The 19522-nt window shown below is 33.5% G+C and overlaps 2 protein-coding genes across 6 annotated transcripts in view; one reads left to right on the forward strand and one right to left on the reverse strand.

Moving 5' to 3' along the window:
* LOC123682495 (microtubule-associated protein futsch-like) overlaps positions 1 to 18328 on the reverse strand; it is an 87974-nt gene extending 69646 nt beyond the window's left edge. For 3 of the 5 annotated variants that reach the window (XM_045621134.1, XM_045621135.1, XM_045621132.1), the window contains exon 1: positions 18121 to 18327. The gene's annotated coding sequence lies outside the window, so the exon portion shown is untranslated. Of the gene's footprint in view, positions 1 to 18120 lie in introns of all 5 variants that reach the window. The other 2 variants (XM_045621133.1, XM_045621136.1) reach the window with 2 other exon arrangements.
* On the forward strand, positions 93 to 4520 carry LOC123682497. Its single transcript, XM_045621137.1, has 2 exons — positions 93 to 416; positions 3703 to 4520. The coding sequence occupies exons 1-2, from the start codon at positions 186 to 188 to the stop codon at positions 4498 to 4500; spliced, it is 1029 nt and encodes a 342-aa protein (XP_045477093.1). The 5' UTR covers positions 93 to 185; the 3' UTR covers positions 4501 to 4520.
* Positions 18329 to 19522: the final 1194 nt, after the last annotated feature.

Raw genomic sequence — 19522 nt, forward strand, 5'->3', positions numbered from 1 at the left:
TTTTCGCATATCGGAATGAATATATTCTGTGGATTAATCAGCATAAAATTTATAATGATCACAGAATTAAAATTCACAAACTCAATCGACAGACAGAAAAAACTTCAGTTTTTGATAAGGAATGTTCCTGGAACGTCAAAAGTTACGAATGGTTATTGATAAAATTATAAATTCAAATTTCGAAGATGTCCTCCTCATCTTGCTACGATGACTCACCAACAGAACTTTCAGATGATGACTGCAACGACAGCATCGAAGACAACACCAGCGATGACGACAAAACTGTTGTTATAACTCAAACGAAAGTGATAGCCCGTCGCTTCGAGTTTTGGCACGAGAAATTCTTGAGTTATAAGGAAATACTCGAGTACTTGGTAAAATTGGCAGACCTCTATAAACATAAGTGCACAGTTGAGGTAAAAATATTTGTCTCATTAATCAAAATGAAGTAATCACCAGCGTCAGGAGCTTTCAAGCGTTCATTTATTAAATTCATGTGCCAATGGTGCTATAATTGGCGCATTAATGAACCCGCGCTCAAAGCTCTTGACTTCACGTCAGTGATTTTCTGTTTTTCTTATATTCTTTTTGAATTTTTCATAACTCTGATGATGCTATCAGCACGATATTCTTGGGTTGATTCTTAGTTTAACACCCCCTCACCAATTTTAAAAAATAATAAATATTAGGTTTTTTGTTTGATATTCCGCTTGAATTTTCAATGTTTCTAATTGAGCTATCACTACACACTTTCGGTTGAGGATTAACATAGTTATGTTTTATATACAAGCAGAATCTGAACTCAAGGGGAGTTGTAAAGAATTTAAAATTTTCATTTCAAATAAAAACCCAAAATCCCAACTTCGGTTCTGTATTCAAGGAAATATTGTGACATTTTTTTCGATAGGTTCTCTTGAATTTTCTATGATGCTGGTTATGCGATCGGCATGAAATTTTGTAGAAGCTTTCGAATTCTCATTCTACATCCAAATGCATATTTTCAAATTTGTGTAAGGAACTCCTAGTCATATTTTGCCCATTAATGAACTTAACCCTGGCATTTAGGTAAGATCCGCATCTACCCTGCAAATTTTAGGTTTTTACGCTCTTCTGCCCTCCATTCTCGTATACTTCCGACCGGATGGATGAACAGAATCGTATTCCTCTTCAGTGAGTGGTACCTTATCTTTCAAGGCCAATTTCTTCCAAACATTCCAAAATGATTGTAATTGTAATGAATTGATATGAATGAATTGTAATGAAATGATACTCCAGCAATCGGTTTAGAAGACGTGAGGTCAATAATATTCGATTAATTTATAGAATTGTAAATGAATGTTGGTGAAATTCTCATTCGACATAAACACATTTTTCTCTATTTATCCATTTCACGATTCATACACCCAGAAAAGAAATGAATGAGTCATGACCATGAGCTGGAATGGGAGATAAAGTCTTAGAATTGAAAATTTTTTGAATAACAATAAAATACTTCATTGTTTGTAGTGACTGATTTGGCTGTACACTGAATTTGTTAGTAGTGAATCTCACCTTGGAATACTTCTTTGAAAAACTTATTAACGGTTTAATTTCGTCTCGGCGATTGGCATTAGGTTCAGATCTTCTCTCTTTTGAACTTTCAGTTCCTCAAGTGATTCCCATACTTATAACACTTCACTCAATGAGTCCCAGGTCTAACTAATTAAACACATCTTTGTTAAATATGATTCTTTATTCATCAACATAGTATCTTTCAAGAGTGATACATGTGCTGAAACGCTCCTTTAACTGTATAATACCTTTTGAATCGAAATATTCATCTTTGCCTGTATTGGAGCCAAATTTCTTTTCCTGAATTCTTTTGAGTTTTGCAAAAAGCCGGTTATCACTTCAGACTTGACTTAACTCTATGTTCCGAAATTTTTCTTTAATAGCGTATTCAACTGGCTGCAACAGTGCGAATTAATTCGAATTTTTTCAAGCTAATTACATAATTAGCTCTAATTAATTCGCTCTGGTGCAGCCAGTCGAATACGCTATAAACAAATATATTGAAGCTTAGAACTAACAAGAAAAAAGTGACATGGCACAGGCAGTGTTATCTATATGTATACCAGACCCAGGAGTTGATTATGCATTATGTATTTCTTCTGAAATGGAAATATCGAAATAATTCATTAATAAATCTTTATAGAATGCATATTCATGGGTGGGATTTTCCAATAGAGTAAGAAAATTCCGAGGTTTTACTCATTATTATCAATTACAATTCAAGTATTTCAAAACTGATCAACTTTTGGAATTACCCTATATCATTAAACACTAACTTTTCATCGAAAGTTGTGCCAAATAAAAATTTTGTGTGTAAGTGCGTCTACGTTTATACTAGGGTTGTTCAATAAGAGAGAGCGTTGCTACTAGCTTTATTAATTGGTACCTACACGTACACGCTTCATATAGGTAAACGTGTTTAATTTTAATCAGCCAATTCATTATTTGTTTACAAGCCAATTAGTATCGACGTGTTACAGTAAAAACCAAGTATCGTGCAGTGATTGAATTTTTATTTTTGGGAGGTGGCCTTCAATAAGAACAGTAGACAGATGGGTTGCTGAATTCAAACGTGGTCGTACTAGCTTTGAAGACCTACCACGTCAAGAACGTCCAAAAACAGCAACAACACGAGAAATCGTAGAAAAAATACAGGACATCGTATTGGAAAATCGCCGAGTGAATGAAAGAGATGTAGTAGAAGCTCTAGGCATCTCATTGGGCAGTGAGAGCAATATTTTGACTAAAGTATTGGGTATCAGAAAGCTGTGTGCAAAATGGGTGCCACATTCTCTAATAATGGAACAAAAATACATTCAAATGCGACTTTCTCACCAACATTTAGAGCGCTTTCGAAAGTATGAAGTCCATTTTGTGTGTCGATCCATCACTATGGTTGAAACTTGGGTCTATCACCATGAACTCCCTTGTTTTGATTAAAACAAGGGGGTAAAGAGTGACGTGAGCCTGGTTCTTCGGCTCCGAAACGAGTTCGTGTCCAGGAATCGGCCAAGAAGGTGTTAGCATCAGTTTTTTGGGATGTGAAAGTAATTTTGTTTGCGAATTACTTGAAAACTAGTAAAACAATAAATTCTGAATATTATTGTAACCTTGTAGACCAGCTGAAGAGAAAAATTCGCGAAATAGACCCAGTTTGCAGAAGAAGAAAAATTCTTTTTTATCAGAATTCACCATGTGACAAGATTATTTAGACATTGTCACTTACATATGTTTCCAAATCTAAAAAAATTCATGAGTCCAAAGAAAGGATGAGGTCATAACAGATGTAGAAGCGAATTTTGCAACCCTTCCAAATTGTCACTTCTGGGATGGAATTCATAAATTGGAATCTCGTTGGAACAAGTGTATTGATGTTCAGAGAAACTATACTCCATAATGTGTATTTCAAACCATAAAATTGTTTTTCCGAACCGCAAAACTTATTGAACAATCTTGTATACACGTATGCACCAGCAACCTTCATTTTTAAGACCGAGAAAGAAACAATTATTCTTTTTTCTTAACTGCACGTTCAAGTCAAAGAACGAGAAGGAGTTTCAACCGATTTAACTCTAGTCTAGTCTCACTAAAGAAGTTTCACTGCAAATATTATGTTTCTCTTGCTCAATTAAAAAACGATTTTTTTTTCAGCGTTTAGGATATTCAGTTGAACAAAGGCCGATTTGTCTGGTCAAGATCTGTCCGAATAGGTTCAGACGCAATCAAATGAGTGTTTTGATAGAAGCTGGATCAAATGGTTCGGAGAAGATGACAGTTTCTTCTGTATTATTTTTGATTGAATATCTTGTCAAGAATGATCTCAAGCTTGTTGTGGAGTATCTTATAATACCGTGTTTGAATCCAGATGGGTATGAAAAATGTCTAAAGAGGAAGAAAATACCGAAGAATGAACAAAATGACATAGACCTGACCAAATGTTTTCCCATAACGAGACCAGATGCATCATCGTTAGCAGCTAATGTTTTGAACACCCCACCAATTATATCACCAAACTGTTTGCTTCTGTCGACTGTAATAGAAAAACATAGGATGAAAGTGAAACTATTTATATCACTACAAGCATCAGAGAGCACTATAACATATCCTCTTGATCATTACTTCAAAGATGTATATGATTTTGCGATTGCTTGCAAAAGATCCATGGGCTGGGATGCCTTAGAAGTTAAGCCGATAGTGCCTGCATTCGCTCAAGAGAAGGGAACGTCTGTAGAACACATAATAAGGAACTATCATCCTACTGTAAAATTTGCATATCTTCTAAACGTTCATAATAAAGCTTTCGTTCCGGATGAAAAATTCATATTGACCAAGGGGGAACAAACATTGTGTGGTATATTGACTTTGACGAAGAGAGTCTATAGGTATCACTGCAGGCAGCAAGGTGGGTATAATGTGAAGACTGTAGTGAAATTGTTAGATTCTCCATAATAAACCTCGATGAAAGCAGAGTAGTTTATACTTTTTAGTTAGGATGAAGACATTAGATATAGATTAAAACATAGATTATGCATAGGGATCTTTCGATTCTTGCCTCCTTTATAGTAGGGTTTCGTCAATTAATTCGTTGTAAGTTTCATTTGAAGAAAATACAAAAAAAAAGAAAAAGACTTACGATTTCCAAGTGTGTAATATCATACGATATTAATTATCTATCCGGTTAATGTATCAACAAAAATACCATCAACATAACCATTGTCAAACAGAAGATTTCCACGCTATTTCATAGGAATCATAATCGAAAGTAAACCAAGGAGAATGCATGTCATCAAGGGAGAGTAGCAATATCCCGGTTTCACCCTTATTGGAATCATCAGTACCGCATAACTAATGATCACAAATAAGGGTGAGAACGGTATATTGCTACTCTCCCTTGATGACATGCATTCTCCTTGGTTTACTTTCGATTATGATTCCTATGAAATAGCGTGGACATCTTCTGTTTGACAATGGTTATGTTGGTGGTATTTTTGTTGATACATTAACCAGATAGATAATTAATATCGTATGATATTACACACTTGGAAATCGTAATTCTTTTCTTTTTTTTGTATTTTCTTCATTCATTACCAAGTGCAGGTGTTAGCCAATTTTATATTATTTACTAGCTGACCCGGCAAACTTCGTACCACCCTATAATCAAGAAATGTCTGTTACCTTTTCATCTGAATTAAGTTAATTTCTTTATTATGTTCGAGCAACACAATGCAGGGGCTTCATTTTTAAACTTAAATGCCTTGCAATATTGACAAATAACGTTCATTGGTCCAATAGCAACGATATGCAGTGTACTGTAGTCAATTTATTTGTTATAATTAAATGCAGCTCTATAGGGGTTAAACGCAACACTTCTATTTTGTTGGTTCCGGTTCCATCGATTCCGATCAACTTCATTCCGCGTTTCTCGTTGCTCATCAGTTTGACTTGCTTTTGTATTTCTTTGACTTGCAGCATTACGGGCTCTGCGACTTAAGTTTGTACGTCTGATTGCCGGCATCTTTAGAAACAAAATTCAACAGAAAATAAAAAAAGTAACTTGAAATTATAAACTCTGAATGAGAATTTATCGTACTACAATTATAATATTTGATTGCCATCTTGCAACCTTATTGCGGATCTATGGATAGATTAAAAACGATAAAAATCGGGATTTAAAAATAGGGGTTGATCGTATAAGAGTGAAAATTGAGAGAGATATGAAATTTTTTATTCTGTCATGACAAATTAAAAATAATTCCTACCAAAAAAATTGAAGTTTATAATTAACAAATAAAAAAAAGTGGTTAATCGTAGAGGGATGAAAAATTGAGAGTATAATTAGATTTTTTTTTAAGTCGACAGAATAAAAAAAAATTTTTTGCCAAAAAATTAAAGTTTATAATTCACAAAAAAAAATAGGGGTTGATCGTAGAGGGGTGAAAATTGAGAGTAATATGAGATTTTTCATTTAAAGTCATGATAGAATGAAAAAAATTTTTGCCAAAAAATTAAAGCTTATAATTAACAAATAAAGAATAAGGGTTGAACGTAGAGGGGTGAAAAATTGAGAGTCATATGAGATTTTTCATTATAAGTCATGACAAAATAAAAAAAAATTCTTGCAAAAAAAATAAAACTTTTTAATTACCAAATAAAAAATAAGGGTTGATCGTAGAGGGGTGAAAATTTAGGGTTGCATGTATTTTTGTATGATGTATCATAAAAAAATAAAAACAAAAAATTTTGTCTGAAAAATAAAAAAAAAAATTAAGGGGTGGACCACCCTTAACATTTAGGGGGATGAAAAATAGATCTTGTCCGATTCTCCCCCCTGACTAATATCCTCGCTAAGGATCACGAAAATCGGTCGAGCCGTTTCGGAGGAGTTCGATTACGCACCCCGTGACAGAAGAATTTTATATATTAGATTAAGTTTAATTTGGTTGGTCTGTACAATGGGTATGACCCCATAATACTAATACGAAGATTGTCAGGCCGGGAAAATTTTCTAGTTACAGGGAACTGTGCAAATATTTGCTGTTGGGTAAAAAAAGCTTGCCAGAGTTCTCACAGTCCTGAAAGAGTAGGGATAAAAGCCATTGAAATATTTTGATTTGGAAGAATAAGATCGAAATTACACATAACGATATCTAATATCTGATCAAATATGTCTCAAATAAAGGAACGATGTTATGCATAATCGTAATTACCCTCAGAATATTATACGTTAACGCAATTTCCTTCAAATTAATAGTCTAACCTTACGAAATATTTGAAGAAACCGATAAATTCGATAAATTTATCATGCAATACAACTAGGCAAAAAATAGTTAGTGTTTCATTCAAAATACCTCAGTGGTAGAATAAACTTAAGGCGATAGGTTTAAGTACCAAAACCGTTAAATACCAATTTTAGAAATTGATATCCATTTGGTTTTTCAGAAATGCATAATGATAATGATTAATGAATTATTCTTCTTAAAAACAAAACTACTTCAAATATATATATTCTTTTGAGAAAGAGCAATACAAATTATTAATTTCACCACTTCCAATAATATTTATTGAGGGTATTCCTAATGGGTCAATGGATGGTTTAGATTCAACATTCACAGGATACAGCTTTCGAGAATGTTGAAATAAATTAAGAGAAATTCTGACAATTCCTGGTTCCAGAGAACTTATTCCTAACTATGTTATCAGGAAAAATTATGGGACTTTCATGAAGTTTTTTGGAGTTTGACAATCGATGTCAAGTTGACATCAGTTTGATGCATATAGTAATAAACATAGAATACTCTGAGAGTCTGAGGTTTGATGAATGCTGATCATAGAACAGGGCGGGACATAGAGATTGCAACTAAACTCAAAGCCCCATTTGCAGGATGATCTCAATGAAGTACTTTCCTGATAGTTTTCTTAATAGTCGACGAGGGAAACGTACTATCGCACGTTCATGTTTTGTCTTGTATTCAGGGCGAAAGCTGGCGCGCGACAGTTCTCGAACTGTCATGAGAGTACCTATCAACTATCTAGTACGACGAGATAGTGAGAGAGTGCTATCGCGACAGTGCAATAGCGATAGTAATTTACGTACAGGCTCACGCCTCTGTGATTATATGTTTATACCCTGTAGCTTACAGAATAAACCATTTTATTATTATTATTATTATTATTATTATTATATATGGTGATACTTCCTGCGGTTATTGATGTCAAGAAAGTACCTATAAACTAGCACAGAATGTTACATCGAGAAAATGAACCTTTAGGGTTTCTCAATCTTTTCTTCTCAATAAGAGGTTTAATTTAGTATACGTATCAAAAAAACAGAATATTTCAAGAGAAATCAATGGATGTTTTTTCAGTTGTGAAGAGGAAAGTATGCCATTAACGATGGAAAACAATGTCAGCCAAATGATCGCCATGGCTACGGTTGCAGTACCACATCCTTTTCATTAAATTTTTTATGGCCAATTCGCACATTTACAGCTGTATGTCCTCGATAACTTCACGAATCCCATCTTTAAGATCTTTTCTTTCACGGGGCCTCAAAGAAAAAGTCCCAAAGTGTTAAATCATAAGATCTCGGTGGCCAATCATGGTCACCTCTTTCAGAAATAACAAGCCGACTAACTTTTTCTGCAAAATTGCAATTGTTTCATTGCTTGTGTAGAATGTATCACCATCTTGTTGAAAATAAAAAATGTCCACATCAATATTTTCCAATATCGTCTATAAAAAAGCATTAATCATAGATCTTTAGCGCAATACACTCACGGTAATAGCAGCCTCATTTTAGAACAAGTAAGTCCGAAATGCGAAAATGCTACTCATTAAACTAGGCTCCGAATGAAAATGGGCCTCATGATTGAAGATGATTTTTCGATGAATATCATTTTGATGCATTTCAAGGACTCAATCAGCGAAGATGCGAAGTTGAGTTATTGTGTTGAGTGAACTTCGAAAGCGTTAAGATCAAAGCCTTCATCCCAAATACGGTGTAATAGCGTTTATCTACTCCTATTGAATTATATACTGATTATTCAACTGCTTTTGAGCAATTAATAGTATCTATTAACAAACAGCGTGATTTATAATAACTCACTACTATAACTCACTATTATAAATCGGAAAATATGGATCTGTGCTTCTATACTTCTCTGCTTCTATTCGATTGGCCGAAAGGGAACATTCCAGTATTGTTATTGAGGGGAAGAATGTCCGAGGGAATGTCACTTTTGACGTTTTCAAATTAAGTTGATATCTAATTATTGTGAATGTTTTTCTGAAAACGATTATCAGATAGTGAAGATGAAATATTATAAAGGTATACATTTCCAAAAGACAAACAGCTAGGTAATGTTACCATACACAATTAATTGCCCGAAAAAATATAAAGGAGTTTGAAAAAATTTTCAAGATTGGTGTAGCAGTAAGATCATTAAGTCATCGTTTACAGAGAATATTTTTTGGTATATTTTAATGCATTTTTATAGGCAATTATTAAGGTTTTTCAATGAATTTCTATGTCTGTACTCTGTACTGGCTTCGAGCTAGCCGAAGCTAGTTCGATTGTGATTGGTGGCACTAAGTTTCCATCTCTCTTGTACGGGATCGAGCACATTATGTTTATTTCCCGTTCCTTCTGTCTTTATTCTAAGTCTGTATTTTTTTCTTAGTATTTATTGATATAGTCGTAGATAAAGTATAGTATTCAACTTGCGGTAATGGTCATAACTCACGTGATGAATTACAGCACTCGCCTGCGGCTCGTGCTGCAAACATCATCTGCGTGAGTTATGACCTACATTATCGCTCGTTGAATAATATACTATTGTAAAATGCCTAATTCCCAAGATCAACGAAGAATCGAAAACTCTTGATTTTCGTCAATACTATGAGTTTCATCAGCTATATTTTCGGTTTTTCTTGAGCGACGCACACGGTTTCAATTCTTCACTTCACTTGTCCCAACAGCTCAAATTTTTCCACCAGTTTAACTATTTCCGGCCGAGAAGGTGCTTCACGACAACCCAAAAGTGCTTTAGTTTTGCGAACTGGACTGCAAAATTTCCACCATTTTTGTATTTCAATCGTTGAATATTGTATCGTTCTATTGTTAGTATTGGCGTAGTTTTTACTTGTCAAATTTCGAAAGATAATAGCTTCTAAAGTGACTACTGCCCAGATAGCGGGCTATCCAAAATGAAACTTTATATTGGAAAATCCTTTAGAAAGGATGTTATGCATTCGGTGAGAAATATATGATATGAGCATGGGCGCCCGCAGAAATTTTTCAGGGGGGGCAAAATGAAAATTATTGAAAAACGATAAGGCGTCCAAGATTGTCATTGAAAACCGAAAAATTGTTGTGAATCCATTACTTTCCGTTTTTCCTTTCCCTTTGGATTGAGAAGGTTATAGTGAGGGTGTTGAGCTGAAAAATGAGGCAATCAAAATCTCAGGGGAGGCCATGGCCCCCCCTGCCCCCCCCTACGGGCGCCCATGGATATGAGTTTAAAATTTTACTGAAAATGAATAACGTCATTACAGGAGCTCATTGACATGAAATTTTTGACGATTACAAATTCGTAGGTATACCTATTCGAAATCAATTGTGTATCCAAAAGCAACCTACATTTCCATAAGGAAAACGAGCAGTAGGCTATAGTCAGAATATACAATCGGACGAAAAAAAATGTTATTTCATATGAAACCGTTGTGGGAAATTCATAATAATAATTTATATTAATAGGTATAAAATGAATTTTCATCAAGTAAAACCAAATCAACCAAATTACGAGTATTACGATTTAGCGTACTTCTCTAGTACATATCAATTAATCGAATATCTAGTACATGTTCGAAAACGAAATTGATCTGCTTGATTATCTACAAATGAATTCTTTCTACCTGAAGATTCACGTGTTCCATCTTACGAGAACACACCTATTTAGCCTTCAATAGTTTGACTGCACGATCGTTTACCTACTGTAAGAAAACAAGCTTTAGATCCTATGTGATCACTGTTATTTTAGGTGATAACAATGACTTCTTCAACCTGATACCTAACTTTCGAAAATGATAATATAATATAATTACTGATTAAGGCAATAAAATATATCAAATCCAAACACATATAAATAAAAAATGAGGTCATCCCATAAATATTTGTAAATAAACAAATTAGTTTGATGGATAGCAGAAACTAGCCTGGAGTTGAAGATATTTGCATACTGGTTTACGCAGGAACTGATAAATTTTCCGAGTGTTTTTTAATTTCAAAATGCATCTCTCGAGAACGACAGTAACAATTACATTTCTTCGGAAATTATTTTTCAATCTCTTGAATGACAACGATAATAGTGATCAAGTCTTTTTATATTATTCCTGACTGATGATATTTAACATTTGACATTTGGAAATTCAAGGTTAAATATTTCTAATATATTCAATAATTTTACTAAAACATATGTTTGATTATTTTATCTGATAAACGTAATACGATTCAATCAAGGAGCACATGTTAAAATATGGATCATTGAGGACCACTTTGGAATGGCTGCACTTCCTAAAGATCTACTTCACTTTTCAAATTATTTTTACTTACCTAGTGATATTTATTAATCACATAAAAAGTGTAAAATTTTTAAAAGTGTAATTTTTTTCAGAATTCAATTCTATCGAATGGGACAACTATAATAAATGTAAATGATGTATTTGAAATTGAAAATGAAATTTCTTGTTATTTTTAAGTGGTTCTTCCATAAGAATTATTCCACTGTAATTTATAGTGACAGATACTTATTTTCAGTTGATCAGTCATAATAATGAATTATTATCCTATCTGCGACATTTGTTCTTGGATATAAAATATACATGGTGACAATCAATTAAATCTGCCTAAATATGTAGTCCGTGGTACCATTATTAATGTGAATATTCCCGAATCTAAAGGATCTAAAAACTGAATAATATATGGCGTATTGCATTGAGATTAAAAAATTATAATTCCTACCTCCCCACATGACATATTCTTTAGAAAAGGTTCTGGTTGGAAAAAATGACCATTCTAAATTATTAAGAATTCGTATCTGTCTGTCGGTCAGTGGGTTCGCAAATATTTTTAATACTTCATCAAATCTGACCAGAGATCTACCGATCAGGTGGTTACACTCTACATGATTTACCTACAGCTGAGCTTAAACAAATACATACATTATTCGTGTAATTAAATTTGCTGCAAAATAAGACGCATTTATTCAATCGGATGAAGAAATTTACGAGCTCTTCCTGCGAAATCATAATAACGATACATTCTGATTTATGATTTATTTACCGACAAAATGACTTCAAATTAGTTGTGATTTCTGCTCGAAAATAGAAATGATTGCATTGTTAATTTAACAAAGTCGGTTGAATAAGCTGAAATAATTAAATTGTTTGCGAAGGCAAGAGGAAATATGCGACATGATTTTTTTTAATCTGCATTTACTGAATTCGATTTTGAGAGAATACATGAATTCATACTTACTTCTTTTCAACCTTTATTGAACAATATTGTGATGCCTACCATTTGAGATATTACAATTTCTATAAATTCTATAATAAATCTTTTAGTGTATATTGTTTGCTTATATACAAGAACTCATTGAATATCTCTTATCGTCCTTCGTATTCAAGTAAGTAATGAATATTGAAAAAATGGAGTAGATATACAGGGTGATTTATTGAGTTATTTTGGAGGTGATATTGCGCGTCAAATGTTAACGATTGAAAAAGATATTTAGCATGAAATATAATTAGAGTGAAAGAAATTAACAATTTTTATTTGTGGAATGATTCAATATTATGCCAGATTTGGTTTTCTTCGGTATTCAATTTCACGTGTTATGAAATACAAATATAGGTATGTTTCGTTCAAAAGACTTATTTCATAATAGGATTGGTAGAGAAATGGAATTGAAAAATAGATTCTATTATAAAGAGCAGATAGTAAGAGACAAAAATTCAGAAAATGAACTGATTTGAAAATTAAATTTTTTATATAGGTAAATACAGTCAGAAAATCATCGGAAATAGATAATTTATGAAGGGACTGTCGGATTTGTTGTCACCAACTACCACAACTGTCCTCCGCACTTAGACGGAGTTCGAGCTGCTTATAAAATAAATATCCTATCATTGTCATGTAGTTTGTTCACAGAGCTCCATTCCAATTATTTTTTTATTGTCACAATATGTTTAGAAACATCGAAAAAGCAATATATCCTGAATTTTGCATTGGAACCCTGTTACATAGGGTTCATGATTGAATGAAAAATACGTATGAGTGATGCATTGTTGTGTATGAACATTATGCGCTATTTGACAAAGTAAATTTATCGAACAAGGCTAGATTGAGAGTATGAAAGCTCATGGTTTTTTCGCTATGACAAGACTTTTGCCTAATATTTTTTGGCCAAAAACACAACAAATCATAAAATTTTGTTCGATAACGAGCAGCCAAAGTCGCAAAAGACAATTCGAATACTCGAAAAATTTAAAATCATCATTATTTCGAAGGGAATGAATTGAGATAAAGGGTGTTTTTTTTCGAAGTAAATAACTTTAAGTTGGCATTACTGTTCAAGAAGGCGACCGATCTAACAGCTGTCAAGTGATTTATTCTCAGTTTGGTTTGGAAATTCATCATGAATAGACTCACGACTGAACAACGCTTGCAAATAGTGCAATTTTATTTCGAAAATAATGGTTCTGTGCGGAATACGTATCGCGCACTACGTCCATTTTATTTTGTTTAGCGATGAAGCGCACTTCTGGATGAATGGCTACGTCAGAAAACAAAACTGCCGCATGTGGAGTGAAGCTAATCCTCAAGTGTATGTCGAAACACCGTTACATCCAGAAAAACTGACCGTTTGGTGCGCTTTATGGGCTGGTGCATTGGTCTGTACTTCTTTAAAAACGATGATGGCCAGAACGTTACAGTCAAAGGTGATCGGTATAAAGCCATGATTACTAACTTTTTCATTCCTGAATAGAACAACCATGATGTCCAGGAGCTGTGGTTCCAACAAGACGGCGCAACATGTCACACAGCTCGTGCCACAATCGATTTATTGAAAGACACGTTTGGTGACCGCCTAATTTCACGTTTTGGACCTGTGAATTGGCCTCTAAGATCTTGTGATATAACACCGCTAGACTACTTTCTGAGGGGCTATGTAAAGTCATTAGTCTATGCGGATAAGCCACAAACCCTTGACCATTTGGAAGACAACATTCGCCGTGTTATTGCCGATATACGGCCATAAATGTTGGAAAAAGTCATCGAAAATTGGACGTCCAGATTGGACCACATCCGAGCCAGCCGTGTCGGTCATATGCCAGAAATCATATTTAAAATATAATGCCACAAGATTATCTTGCGGATAAATGAAATTCATGTCAATCGAATAATACATCGTTGTTTTATTGCAATTTAAAGTTCTATAGCTCTAAAAAAACACCCTTTATTAGTATCAAGAATGGTAAACATGTTAATCGGTACGTCTTAACGCTCGTTATGCTCATATTTCTGTTTGACGATCCCATTATATTTTCCTTGATTTGAATAAATCAATTACCACCTAATTGCTACAAATCAAAAGTGACTTTTATATAAGATTGGATTTTTACTACATCATGTTCATTGAATACCGATTCGAATAATGTACGAGGCATTGTCACAAACAATTGTACTAACTGTACGTTTTTACTCGATGACTTCAAAAGATTTTGTTGATGAGTATATCAAAATTTTTCCATTTTCGAGTCCTAACTTTAGTGAAATTGAATGTACATATTATTGAAGAAAATAATTTTGACGTCAGCAAAATACTTTACCGACGCCTTCAGTCTAGCAACAATAAGACCTTCTCTTGGCAACAGATACAGTATACTATCCATAAAGCTGAATCGTGCAAAAATGCAGATTTTATGTTTCATTGATTATTTCTCGATAGTTTTTCGATATATTTCGGGTGAGGTACAATCATCAATATTTACAAATTGTAAATACCGTCAACCTTCAGTCTTCAATAAATCAATAGCGATATTGAAAAGAGTCATATCATGAACGACAAAAAAGTTTTCGCGCATAATCTATTGATGCAATTTTTTCCAATTTCAACTCAGGAAGGACTGAGTTTGTATATTTGAATACGATTAACAAGAAGCTCCTCTTACGAAATTATTTACTTTTGGAAGTTTTGTACAGTTGAATAGTATTCACCACAAGATTTTCTTACGAAATACTCAACAATAGCCAAACCCATATTAACCTAATGTTCACCATTAAGATGAAATAATATTTAGAATTTATGACTCCATAATCATAGAGAAGAATACTTCACAGTGAAGGATATTTAATTCAGTATCCTCATACAATCACGCGTCTCAAATTTCATAATTTCACATTGTGGAGTTTATGAATAATAAATTTTTGTTGATGATCTAATCAAAATAAAAATTTCCAATAAAAAACCTTTGAAATTGTTATGGATTGAAAATTCGATTCCTTTCAAACTTTCGTAGTTTGCACTTTGAAAGAATCAAGAAGTAGCTCAAATTTTTCGTCTAAACCACACAATTTGAATAGACAGGGTGTTCTGATTTGTTTCCGACAAACTGAAATCACATCATTTTAAGCAAAAAAGTTCCTATGAACATGGGTCCGGAAATGCTTCGTTTCCGAGATACAGGGTGTTAAAGTTGAAAAAATAATTCGCGTTTTCTTTAATATGTTTTGACTGCTTCGAAATCCTTTCATGAAATTATTCCTATTCAAATATTAAATTTAAATTCATTTTGAAAATTTCTAAGGCGAAATGCATGCGGATTTTCTATTGCCCACTAATAAGTAGAAGTGGTATGCTATGTAATTGTTGTTTTTAAGTGTTCTGAATATTCTGTTTCCTGCAATATTGCGTTGTTGGGATGCTTTACGAATACTGAGTGTTATTTTCTTCGAAGGTCTGTAAAATCCTATTTCTCTGTAGATGATTTCTTCTTTGTATGCTTCGTTCGGGCCTTTGGTAACCAATACCATTTTCCTGTATTTGTTGATAAGCTATTAACTTAGTTAACTATAATTATAATTAATGACATCTGAACCTAACACACTTTAAATATGTAATTGTGTATAGCCATTTTAAATCTATTGCCGCAACAATTGTTGAATGTAAAACAATTGTTGAATGTAAAACAATCAATCATTCGAAGATGTCATTTGTGCAATCAAGAGAACAGTGGACATTTCGAACACCTTCTTTAAAAATTATTATGTTATTTTGTTTTGTTCTAAATTGTTACTTCTGAAAAATATTTAATTTAAAATTATTACAAATTTGTTTCTACATGTTTTAGAGATTACAAAAATATGGATTTGGCTTTAAATGCGTTTTTCTCTGAAACGGTTGCCCCTAGCAACTTGAATGAGGTATACCTTTTTTAACTAGAAAAGTCAGGGAAATCGTTTTTTTTAGTCCAGAATGACGTACAGGGTAGCACAGAAAAGTTGCAACGGTTTAAAGGGGACGAAATGATTGCCAGTGGCGCCCTCTAGAAAATACAACCAAATCGACCACAAATTTGAATTTCTCACCTCAAAAAACCCTATGTACCATTTTTCATGCAATTATTTGGAATCAGTCGAAAGATATTTGAGAAAACGCGAATTATTTTTTCAACTTCAACACCCTGTATCTCGGAAACGAAGCATTTCCGGACCCATGTTCATAGGAACTTTTTTGCTTAAAATGATGTGATCTATCACCCGTTTCAGTTTGTCGGAAACAAATCAGAACACCCTGTATATTTGTTATGGGTGTACACTACCTTTCCCACAGGGTTTTTCATAGAAGATTCATGATCTATATATTTAGGGTTTTTCAAAAAAAATATATTCTCGTGTTTTTCAATTTGAAAATTCAAATATGAATCAACAAATGGAAATAGTACCTAATAAGAGAGCGATAAATGAAAATTGGCTTCAAGTAGTGTTTCAAAAACATTTGCAATTATGTACATGATAATAAAAAACTTTTGAAATTCATCATTGAAGTAATTGAAATACGGTTACAGAACCTTTCAATTTTAAAAGTGATATAAAACAAATACTTCAAATTTTTCTTCTGAAATATATCATTGACATGAAAATGTCATGTCATGCCATACGAAGGTTCTTCCAAAAATTTAAATAATCGATTAAGCGATTTCCACACAAAATTAAAATTAATCTGCACAGAAGAAAAGAATAGTGTACTCCCTCAATGCCAATTCATACCGGGTGTATATAAATAGTTGCGAAAAAATTGAAAGCTAGATTAGAAGGGTGATTCCTTGTCAGAAAATAGGGTGGGTATTTCATGAAAACATTTTTTCTGAGATCCCTGCTCAGTTACAGCCCCCTAAAGATGGCGCCTGAAAAGTAGTTTTATATGTGAAAAGGTGTATTATCTGTTTATAATTTTTTTTCTCAAAAACCGTAAATTTTAGCAAAAAATTAATTTGTGAAGAATCGATCAGTCTATCCAAAAAAATATTTTTTATTGTAAAATATGAATGAAGAAAATGTTATTGCGAAACAAGATTGAGGGGAGGCTTTTTCTACCCCTTGGAATAATAGACACCACCAACAATTTTTTTGAATGCCTAAGTGTCAGCTTAATTTTTTGTGTGAATTCCTTGGTTTTTGAGAACAATTAAAAACTACTTTGGGGCGTCATCTTTAAAGGGTTCAAAATAAGCAGGGGGTGAGGGCCTAAAAAAAAGTTTATATGAAAGATCCACCCTATTTTTTGACAAGGAATCATCACCTTAATTTTTTTGCATTTATTCATATGAAGGTAGAGATCTCCGTAATTTTGTATTTGAAAAACTGATTTAACGTGATTTAATATTTTCGTAGAATATCTGTGATGTGTTCGTTACCATAATCCAAATTTATTTTTTCATTGATGCTCGGATCATCAAAATGAGTCAACTGTCCTATAATTATTATTTTCATTAGTGAAACTCTGGTATCATTCAAGAGAGAAAAAAATAAACTCTCCTGAAATCATCTTTGTTCACTTTTCTGCTATCATAACAAAAATAAGATTGAAACAAATTCATAAATACTGAAATAAATGAGAGCTGTATGCATAAATAACATTTGCCACGCTCAAGCTCGCAAAAATGATAAGTAAGTTTCAAAGGCTGAAAATTAATTTGGTGAAAATTCGACTACATTCAAGCTTTCTTTAAATTTCTACAATCATATTTTTCATTGTAGTTTCCGAGATTTTGCGAATTGAAATGTATTATATACTTTTTCCATTCAGTGGTTTTTGCAATATATTTTTTTAAAGAGATAAAACACTGACCCTTTGTATGAAGATTCCCAAATAATATTGAAGACACTTGAAATTCTCCAAGATTGATAAAGCGCACTCTTCCTTCCTCAATATTTCCAGAAATCCTGAAGTTCCACTACACAGCAAATTCTTCGTCGTTTATCGTATCAATTACATAAAAAATACTCACGTTACCTAGCGTTAATGTCCACTTGATCCAAAGCTGTTAATTGAAGCACTTTTATTCGAACTACTCAAAGCAATAATCATTCATAAATTCACTGGAATCTCTTTGAAAAACAAGGAGATTGAGTTCTGTTGAACGTGAGGTTCTGCGCGTTTTCGATTGTCGAAAAATGCTGCTGCGATCGCGAACGCTAGTGGTCGACTAGATGTTGGATCCTGGGCGGCCATGAGTTGGGCTGCAGACTCGCGAAGGAGCCCCCCAGCCACCCTCCTGGCCCCCCCGCTCACGATGAGTTGGTGTCATCAATTTTATTAGTCTACACTTGCAATTCTGCAATTGTTGTAGGTATGCCGAAAAAAGCTCAGTTGGTTTCGGTTAATCTGGCCAAATCGGTTTTGGGAGATCGAAGCTACAATTGTACCCAATTTGACGTTTTTTTGATATTTATTTTCATAATTCATATGGGGTTTTCAATTCGAAAAACTATTGACCAAATGCTGATCTTGAAGGTATAATGATACCTACCAGCGATTCAATATTTTTTTATTTCTGAGAAATTCTGGGAAACTGGTGATATTTTTCTAAATTATTTCCAATAGTTAACTTTCGAAATCATTCAAGAAAATCTTTTTTCAATCATACACTTTCAAGTGTTGCGATATACTATTTTTGAACAGAATTTTGAAAAAGATTCTGAAGGGTTTTCCAATAAGAGGATTCATTTTGAATAGCCTAATATCTAGCCAGCTGTCACTTTCGAAGTTGTCATCTGTTGACATTTGACAAGTAAAAAATACGTCATTACTAAATGGGATGATACAAACTACATATTTAAAAATGTTGAACATTTTGTCACAGTTCACGAAACTAAAGCACTTTTGGGTCGTCGTGAAGCACCTTTTCGGTCGTCGTGAAGCACCTTTTCGGTCGGCGATAGTGAAACTTGTGGAAAAATTTGAGCTGTTAGAATTAGTTATTGCAATGGAAAATCAACTGAGGATATGGCTGCTGTAGCCCGTGGTGTTGAGGAAAACCCAGTTTTGTCGATTCGTCGGCGAATAAGCTATGATTAATGATTTTTATGGTCGAAAGGGAAAGATATTGACGTGAACAATGAAAACTTTCAACAAGACGGTGCTGCGTGCCACAGAATAAATAAAACAATCGCCATTTTGCAAAAAAGGTTTCCTGGTCGTGTTATTTTTTGGAGTTGATTACAATTGGCAACCGAGATCTGGTGATTTAACATCTTTACATTTTTTTTGGGTCACTTGGAAAATATAGGTTATGCCAATGCTCCGCAATCAATTCAAGACTTTAAAGAGGGAATTCGTGAAGTTATCGTGCACATAGAGCCTCTAATGTATGAATTGGTCATGGAAAATTTCATGAAACGGATATGGTG

The sequence above is a fragment of the Harmonia axyridis genome, chromosome 6 (genome assembly GCF_914767665.1).
Source record: "Harmonia axyridis chromosome 6, icHarAxyr1.1, whole genome shotgun sequence".
Lineage (NCBI taxonomy): Eukaryota > Metazoa > Arthropoda > Insecta > Coleoptera > Coccinellidae > Harmonia > Harmonia axyridis.

Coding starts and splice junctions, on each gene's coding strand:
- LOC123682497 (XM_045621137.1), top strand. CDS start 186: ATGTCCTCCTCATCTTGCTACGATGACTCACCAACAGAACTTTCAGAT. Junction 417..3,702: donor AACATAAGTGCACAGTTGAG/GTAAAAATATTT, acceptor TTTTTTTTTCAG/CGTTTAGGATATTCAGTTGA.